The sequence below is a fragment of the Haplochromis burtoni genome, unplaced genomic scaffold (genome assembly GCF_018398535.1).
Source record: "Haplochromis burtoni strain Fernald_Lab_line unplaced genomic scaffold, NCSU_Asbu1 Contig_321, whole genome shotgun sequence".
NCBI classification, from domain to species: domain Eukaryota; kingdom Metazoa; phylum Chordata; class Actinopteri; order Cichliformes; family Cichlidae; genus Haplochromis; species Haplochromis burtoni.
Genome location: NW_024582682.1, coordinates 411,984 through 421,619, shown reverse-complemented (window position 1 = coordinate 421,619; position 9,636 = coordinate 411,984). Strand labels below are relative to the sequence as shown.

The following is a 9,636-nucleotide window of genomic DNA, read 5'->3' as shown; positions in this document are numbered from 1 at the left end:
AAAAACTGACCTGTGCACGATGAGACGAATCACGGCAGATATAATGGACTCATAATGCCCCACAGGTAAGAAGGTGTCTAATGGCTGGTTTGACTTGATATCTGACAAAAAGTAATCCTTCTTTATGTTCAGTGACATTAACAATGGTATCTGTTAATGAGTGATTTTTGTGTGAGTGTGTGAAGTCGTGTTAAATGTGTTTGAAGTAACAGAGAACCTGCGTATGGACGTGAACTACAGCTGCAGAAACCTGCAGAGCTGCACGGCTCGTGGCGTGGACGTGTTTCGATCGGCAGACCGCAGATCACAAACAAATCACTTTAAAGATTAAAACCAGAAAAAAGAAGAAACAAACCAAACTTGGTGATTACAACAGTTTACAGACCTCTGCCTGCACAGATGCACGTGCACAAGTCGAAGGAGAAAAAACAATCGTTTTATTGTAACATATGAACAAGCAGCTTCTCCGCTCCAACCTACCATCAAATAATCCAATCCAACATTCAACCTATGACCCATGATGTCCTTCAACAGCAACCGCCTCTCAATCTCCATGGAGACACCACGAGGGCACAGGGGGGCGAGTGTCGGCACTGGACATGAGAAATGAGCGCAATTACGCCGTTTGAGAGGTAATTACATGTGCGTCGTGGTAGCGAGGCCCATAAATAACCCTGGATCTACTCTGTGTGCTTGTTCGATAATTGAAGAACAGCAAGGTGGGAGAAGGGAGGTGGGCGCACGCCGCAGCGCTATAGCTCATCATCCATTGTGGTCCCTTTCACCTCGGAAGAAAGGAGGGTCGGTCAGCCAGACAAAGCCGGACAATGACGAGCACCGAGGCTACGAGCCGGGCCGAGGGCGCTCCTGACAGCAGGCTGGAGGACAGAAGAGTCACAGAGACGGGAGAAACAGCTTCAGGCACTAATACGTGTCCCAACAAAAGGTCCATACAGTTTTAAAGTGCTGGGAAACCCACAGTGGGCCACAGTGGACTGTAAGGGCTTCCTTCTAAACCTAAATACAGACTCCTCCTGTAATTTTGATGGCTTAATAGTCTCAGTTCTAAAGCACTTTATCTCCTCCGGAAGCGATAGGATGGTAAATAAGTAGCTTACGGCACACACAGGAGCTTTTCCCCGACTACAGGGTGGTTGTCAGTGTTAAGTAGCTATCCTCGCACGCTCTGAGCTAACATCAAAAGTGATGGGACCGCGTTTCAGTGGCACTAAGAGCCTGAGAGTCCCAACAAAGAGCTCCCAGCAGCTGGGTGCGAGGAGGTTAGCGTCTAACAGATTTCTTCCCCTGTACAGAAAATCCCCGCACATTTCAAACCCTTTGTTTACTTTCAGTCGTCCAAAGGCTCATCTCTGGGTTTCGGGGGCGGGGGGCACCATCTTGAAAAATGATCATCCCCCTTCGCGTTGCTTTGCAGCGTGCGGCTCAGGATTCACAGCGAAGCGCTTTTAAAAGCACAAACGTAAAAGCGGGATCTGCACGAGTATCAGTGAGCTCGCTGTGAAGCCCCGGAGGACCACGCGTGGCCTCTCCTTCTTCTGCGCACATAAATAATGGTGAACGTACGTTTGTCTGCTCCCGCGGGCGCCTTCCTCAGACCTCTGAAGTCTCTCCCGCTCTCCGTCGCTCTGTCTTCCTGCAGAGAGCGCCGTGTTTGTGCATAATTTTCATTTCGAGGGGTCACATAAATTCTCTTCCATGCAAATGAGTCGAACTCTCAGAGGTAATAATCACCTGAAAGCCCTGCTCGCGCTCGCGCTCACGCTCATAACACACACACAAACACCCCAGGTGGCTCCATATCGCATTGCTGACATGAATAAATAATTAAATGAAATCCCATTTTTTAAAATTTCATTTCCACAGCAGCCCAATCTAATTCCGCCTCCACCCTCGGAGGACGACGCCCGGGTGACCCTCAGGTACAATTACCTCCATTCAAGGCAAACGCTTGTGTTTCAGGAGCATTTCCTGTGTAACACATGACACACGCAGCAGACGGCACGCGTGGTATTTGCAGGAGGAACAAAGACGTGCATCTCACGTCTCTGTGGCAGTTTCCTCCTCGGTTTGATTGCAGAAGCTTCAAAAACATACTTCTGTCATAGGTGCGGAGAAAACGGCGTCCCGTTTCCCGGCGTCGTGAATATTTCAGCGGTTATCCCCGTCTCCTGAGCGACTGCACTAGCACGCATGAGGCTCCCGGCAGCCACAGCAATGCTGTCACGTCGCATCAGGGTCAAAAGGGTCGCAACCCGAGGAGGCCCGGGTGGCCGCCGCGTACAGCGCCTCGGTCACGTGACCTGCAGCACTCCATTCGTGTCGAGGAGCAGCTTCAGGATGGGAGACATCAGCTTCACACCAATAAGTGAACACAGCTGCCTTAATTCTCATTGGCTCAGATTCAACAAGCCGCTGGTCCATGATGTCATGACATCATCATGACATCATCACACATGCCGCATCCATCATGAGAATCTTAGGATCCACAGCCCAAAGGCGCTTAGATGGACAGACTGAACAGACTAATACACAGAGGTCACACAGAGGTCACACAGAGGTCACTCGGGGAGGCGGTGGAGTTGCAGTTTGGCTGTTTGAGCTTCGGTCGTCTTTGTCGTGAGGCGTGTGGATGTGGACACAGCGCAGTTAAATAACCAAGAACTAAGACGTCACTCTGCTGCAGGAGGCCGACGTGGCAGAAACGCTCACAGGCAGGAAACAAAGAGCACGACGAGGAGCTGAGGCTGTGACGCACTGATGTAACAGGAAACAAATACAGCTGACGCTAATCATGGTGGACGAGACACAGGAAGTAAAAGTAAATATCTAAATGTCACCATCAACTTCCCCCTCTGGGAAAAAAGCCCTCTGAGCGCCCTGAATCAGCGTCGTTCTCCGTTGGAAATCTCTGTGGACTCACCAGGATCTGCCTCCTTTCCTTCAGTGAACTCGTCCCCAGACCTGGAACGAGCTTCCATGTTCTCCTTGTGTCCTGTCTTTGCATCATCTGCTCTATAACTATTGGCTGAGCTGACCGTGACATCACCCTTCCAGTTTGAAAGACCTTCTCACTCTCGGGTAACAAGCGTGGTTTCTGGTCTTTGGTGGAGGTCTCGGCTTTGTCCCGGTGCCTTTTTGTTCTTATATGAACCAAAGGATCCAGGGACGACCTGTGTCCACGTCACGTCATTCTCAGGATTCGGTGGTTTTCCTTTTGAATGATGGCTCGGTGTCTCTTTGTTGGTGATGTCATACTATGATCACATCGTGAGAATCTGACGGCCCCTCAGTCAGAAGACCTTTGGTGATCCTCGCTGATGCCCTCCAAACTGGTGTGGACGATGGTGGAGCAGGTGGAGCTGGATCTTGATGCTGGCAGAACAGCCACAGACTCTGGGTGGCGTTTGACTCGGAGGAGGCTCAGAGTTTGATTCTGGAAACAGAACCGCTCTGAAGAAGAGGACTAAGTGTGAGAAAGCACGTGAGGGGTTTGATGTTGGAGGGTAACGACAGATCCCTGCTTCACCCACCAGCTGACATCACGTGTTCTTGGCCGGTAAAACGCCGCAGGCTGTAAATAGCAGCCGAATATGATGCAGGTTATTCACGCTGTCAGCACGCATCCAGATCTCCACATCGACCATCGATGCATCACAGCTAATGTAATTTGTCGCAGGCATACTAAAAAGGTGCTGTCATCGATTGGCATGCAAACACTCAGCGGTTATTAGCAGGCGGATTGACTGATGGGTTAGAAAGCTGCATTCATAATTTCATACTGTGTCACACTCGCCCTCACACGTCTGCACGCGACAGGAAGGAGGCGACGCTCGCCGTCCCTCTGCATCTCCACCCTGATCCCTCTTCTTAATAATTGACTGCGGGGCAACGAGGCCTCCGAGTGTGTGTGTGAGCAGCCTCTGTGATTAGACAGATGCATACGTTGAGTATTCAGCCACAGCTCTGCTGGCTCTGACTGGCATACCTAATGAAGTGCACGGCTCCTCCTTCATTGTGTGTGTGGAGCTGTGATGGTTGGAGTCGAGCTGCAATTAAAAGGCCCGTCAGAGCCGTCTGAACTGTCGCCGCCATCGATCGGCCTCGGCACGCACTGTACGAATCCACGGAGAGGGGAGGACTACGGCGTGGGCGGCAGGGGAGCGAGGACCGAAGTTAGAGGAAGCGGAAATATTTCCTGTTCTGATGCTGGTGCGCTGATGGGCCAAAACCACAGACTGTATATAAAAGATGGAGGTAGCCACAGTGACATCACTGCTTAATGACATCGCATTGTTAAGACGTGTGGTGTGTTTTGTAACTTTTACACCTTTAATTAAACTGAGTCGAGTTTAGACTAAAACTAGCTTACATGCTGAAATTATGACAAGAACTAAACAACACTTTTGTTAAAGATTTGTTGTCACGAAGAAAAGACGGCGCCGTCTCAGCCGTGTTTGGATCTGTAGCCCTGCGTACCTGTGACCCCGCCCACTGACGTCACAGCCAACGTTAAAGAAGCACACAAACACAAACTTCATCCAACGGCCAGTTTTTACTTCTAAGCAACACAGATATTTTTTACAGTGGTCAGCATCAACACAGCCTGTCACACACAGACACACAGGCAGCACGGCCCCGCTCAGAGCAGGATGCGGTATTTGAGGGCGCGCGGGACTCTGTTGATGACGAGCCGTCCGTCATAACTGAGCGAAGCAAAGAGCCACGGGTCGGCCGATGACCACTCCGCCGCGTACACGCTGTCCTCGTGCTCCTCGTAGGTGGACACCACGCTGTCTTTCAGCGGCTCCTTACCCCTGCGGTGCACACACACACACACACACACACACACACACACACACACACACAGGTGAGCTGTGAAATACCAGGCAGCCTCATTTGTCTTATTTTCACTGAAAGGTTGACTTAGATAATGTTTCCAACACAATGATGGGCAGTATCCATAGAAACAAGCATCATGAGGTCAGCAGCAGCATCAGCACCACGAGTGCCGACAGAGACGCTGCTCTGAACGCTGGAGGAGCAAATCTGTCGCCATCAGTCAGAGCAAGGCACCTTTGACCTGCGAGGTTCGAACCCGCGACCGTTCTGATGTGAACCTCAGCGTTCCCGGTTTCATCGACTCAAACCTTCAGGGAACCTTAAACCTATTCAGAATTGGAGGAATCGGCATCCCGGCGTCGTTCACTCAGGTCGCCGTGTGACGTGAGCGTTCCTCCCTCCATCGCCTGTGTGTTTAATTCTTTTATCGACTCGTGTTCATGGTACGAACGCCTGTTTGTACCTAAATATAATAACACAGCAATAAAATCAATAATGCAGGAAAAATACACACAACGCGACTTTATGGTCGTGAGCGCGCAGACGTTTGGAGATTCTCCCGACTTAAAAAAAGATGAGCTGCTGAGTGTCTGTGAGGTCACTTCCTGTCTCGACCTGAGATGATGGTGGCTGAGCTGTAAAGCAGCGCTCTCTTTCTGCCGCCGTACAGACTAAATCAGACTTCACCGTTAGCGCCGTCCCCACTTCCTCCCAAGCCCGCCGCTGTTAGCGCTCCTGAGGGGAAATCCTGACATCATATTTCACGTTAACCGTTTCACGCCGGCTCGAGCGGCTCCCTCCGGGCTGTGCCCCGAAATAAAATCACTCCTCAGCTCATCGCTCGTGCGGATCCATCAGGAGGAGAAACGGGGACGAGCGCGTCTGATAAATACTCAGCCCGGTGCCAGTTAGTCTAACGGACCGGAGGGTTTAGGTCTCGTGTCATTGGATGGACACCGCCGTGACATTTGACTGTTTCAGGGGAGCAGCAGGTACGCTGATGATGTCACCAGGCACGCCTCTGCAGCCTGCACGTGCACGCTCGTCAGGGTCTTTGTGGCCTGTGTTCATGTTTTCAGTCAGGCTGTGAGCTAAACGCTGCGCAGCAGACGGAGCGCCACGGTGATGAACGTAGCAGTCACAGCGGTCTGTCAGATCGTTGCGGTTGCAGGGAGGTCGCCGTCCTCTTTTTGGTCTAGTGTGACTGAAGCTCCCCAAGCCCCGCCCACAATCAAGCCTCTGTCATTATTATTATCTTTATGGTCGAGTCTAATTCCTGCACACGCCGTCAGGTTTGCCTTCACGGTTCGACAGTAAGACTGAACAGATCCTTTTCACCAGAAACAAAATGTACAGTCTGAAAAAAATACCCACAAACCCACGGGAGGAATGCCGGCATCCAGGAACTGTGGAGTGGACACGCAGCGCACAGACGAGAGGGTCAGCGGCTGCAGTGGGAGGGTTCAAACTGGAGCTGAGTGCTGGTGATTAGGAAGGAGAGCTGATAATTGTGGATGAGAGTCGGTCATTGACGATGAGAGGCGGCGGCCGAGGCTGAGAGGGGGACTGGGAGCGTAATGGATGGAGGACGGCGGCAGGTTTGGAACCATTACAGACGATCTCCCTGCTGTGTGGGAATCAGCTCTAAACGCCACGGAGAAAAACTCCTGAAGTGTTTGACAGCAACGCATTTTTAATGTTTCCACTTTTATCACCGGGAGCGCCGCAGAGCCCGAGAGCGAAGGTTCAGCCCGTCAGCTTTCATCTGAGAGGATGATTATCAAATAACGCGCTCAGAATACGTCGCGCTCGCCTCATCAGGCTCCTGATGGGCTCCTGACAGCGTGCCTTCACACAGAGCTGATGTGAAGGATAACATCGCAGCATCGGCACAGAGGTCAGAGGTCACGAGGGCCTGGGGAAAACTCAAAGATGTGAATCCAGAATAATAAAGTTGCACCTGATCATGTTTAAAGGAGGTGTGGAGAAGGAAATAACATGATAGCAGCGCCGATCAAACACCTTTAAACCCCGCCCACGCACATACAGATCACCTGCAGCTGATGGCTGTTTGCACAGGTGTCCACCCTCCCTCCTCTCACACCAACAGAGGTCACGTGAGGAAATAATAGCGTGTTAATAAGAAGGCCGTCCAAAACCAAACGGACCCTGAGGGCGGCGGGAAGCGTGCCGTGCCCCCGACGGCTGCGTTAGGTTAGTCACAGTCACTCAGACAGGGATGGCGAGCTTTAAGCCTACGACGGCTAACCTCTGACCCCTAACCCAAGGTTTTGCAGTGTTCCATCAAAGTCATGTGACCTGTCTGAAGTCAAAGGCAGTGTTCTCTCTTACTTGTCCTCCTGGTGAAGCTCCTCCCCCTCGCTGAGCTCCTCGTCATCCACCAGGTGTCCAAATGGCTCAGAGGAGATGGACACCATGTTGGAGAGGATGAGGCGGCTGTCTCTGCTGGCCGTCAACACCAGCTGGTCGTGGCTGTGGTTGTAGCGGACGCTCCAAACCCTGAGGCCACACCCACACCCACACACACACACACACACACCGAGGCGCTGGTTAGATTAAGAGTGGTGCTTTTTACGACCTCGCTGCACTTCCAAACAGGGTCTCCCAGAACCACCCGCCAGCAGGTCCCTCCCCTACAGCACAGGTAAGATCCAGGCGATCACCTGGATCAGTCACAGCCGCCTGCACGCACGTTTCCACTGTGACCGAGGCTCTGAGGGAGGCTGCTCTCATGTTATAATCGCTCACAGCTACACGCCCTGCAGCCGACTTGCTCATGATGGAGCTTTAACAAGCCACACCCCCAGACCCACATCCATCTTTCAGACAGCTCACCGCAGACCAAATATGAAAACATGGCATCAGAGGCTCCGCCTCCGCTCCCAGTGAGTCTGGTGTGAAGTGTATTTCGGTCGCACTCACTACAGCTGCAGCCTGTAAACACTTACAGTTATTGTATATTCATAACATAACTTCATACCGCGTACACTGTAACATACCTATGATCAGTGTTGGTCAAGTTACTTGAAAAAAGTAATCAGTAACTAATTACCGATTACTTCCCCAAAAAAGTAATCCCGTTACTTTACTGATTACTTATTTTTAAAAGTAATTAATTACTTAGTTACTTAGTTACTTCTTAAAAACACGATTTACAACCTGAATAGGTAATAAAGCGATAGATCTTTCAGCCCAATTCTACTTTTTCTGCATAATCCATCATACAAAAGGTTTACCCTGGTGCAGGTGTGCCGCGGTCAGTGGAAGAATCCGCGAGTTTCTCTGTGAGTTTCCCATTACGTGGTTGCGCACTCGGTGCTTGCTTGGAAGTTTAGGGGTTTTTTTCGCTGTAAAAAGAAGTTTTCTTCCCACGCACGATGGACGCTAATGTTTTTGTCACTTTTCAACTCAAAGTAAGGTCAGTACTTCCACGCTTTAAACGCTGCACGCTCATACTCTCTCCCCCACTCGATATATGATCCACTGTTGATCTGCACACAGCTGTTGTCACTAACGGCGCACTCGCTTACGTCACTGTCATGAGACACTCTCGCAATAAAATAACGGTTTTAGTAACGCAATAACGCAGCGTTCCTACGGGAAAGTAACGGTAATCTAATTACCGTTTTTGCAATAGTAATCCCTTACTTTACTCGTTACCTGAAAAAAGTAATCAGATTAATGCCCATCTCTGCCTATGATAGATCCATATTCTGTAATATATCTGTATTATTGCTAAAGCACTTAAAGTAATCTGACGCATTTATTTGACTTTAAGCCCAAAGAGTCGATAAACTGAGACGCACTGATGAAGTGACTCCTCCTTATCTTATATTATCATCTCTCACAGCTGTGTGGTTTCACTCGCCCACACACCTGAGTCTGACCTCGGCACCATGTTGGGCTTTGAACCAGCAGGAGGTCCCCTTCAGTCTGAAATGAGCTAAGTTTTCCAGCAGCACCGGGGAGCCAGGCGGGCTTTAGAGGAGTGGCGCAGAGCTTCCCAGCAGTAACTGAGCTCGCCTTAGTGGGAAGGACATCATGGTGACAAAACCTGAGGACCAATCACTGGTGAACGTCTTACATTAGCCCCTCCCATCCCTGTGTTTTTGGTGTTTTTTTGTAGAGAGGGGCTCTGTGCCTGTATTTGTAAGAGCGCTGCGTGTGAGAGCCAAATGCTCGGACCGATCGTGCGTGAGGAGACCACACGAGAAGCTCCTGCATCCATCTCGTTCACGCACTCGCGCCCACACCCATCATGCGGTAAACACGGCGACTCCACAGTGCGTCTCTGCGAGCGTTCACGTGCCAGCAATGGGGATTCTGTTCCTCACGGCCGACGTCTGAGCTTCTCATGAGCTGATGATATCATAAATGATGCTTTCTTTCTCTCCTCCCCACCTTTTCCCTCGCTCTCTCTGATTGGTCACTCCGACTCCCGCCTTGCTCTCTCTCTCTGCGAGCCCGGGGGTGCAGCTCAGAGTCCCAGTTCCCTCACAGGGAGGGATTGAGGGATAACCGAGGCTGTTGACAGAAAATCAGCCACGGCCACGCCGTTCCCCGCGCTCCCCTAATCCGCTTCCCTGCTAAAAAATAGTCCCTAATACCCCCAGCAGCCCTGAGGCCATATCCTGACTGCGCTCCGAAAAACGCGCACACGCACACACACACACACACACACACACACACACACACACACACACACACACACACACACATGCACTACACAAAAGATGCGTGAACATACAGAAACCA

The 9,636-nt window shown here is 50.9% G+C and overlaps 1 protein-coding gene across 2 annotated transcripts in view; it reads right to left on the bottom strand.

The window, feature by feature from the left end:
- Nucleotides 1-4,554: 4,554 nt before the first annotated feature.
- The window catches only part of eipr1 (EARP complex and GARP complex interacting protein 1), a 48,048-nt gene continuing 42,966 nt past the window's right edge, over nt 4,555-9,636 (bottom strand). For both annotated transcript variants that reach the window (XM_005942141.3, XM_042228409.1), the window contains 2 exons: nt 7,213-7,380; nt 4,555-4,835 (listed from right to left, as the gene is read on the bottom strand). In XM_005942141.3, the coding sequence (XP_005942203.1) occupies nt 4,661-4,835; nt 7,213-7,380 (343 nt within the window). In that variant the 3' untranslated portion in view covers nt 4,555-4,660. The remainder of the gene's footprint in view (nt 4,836-7,212; nt 7,381-9,636) is intronic.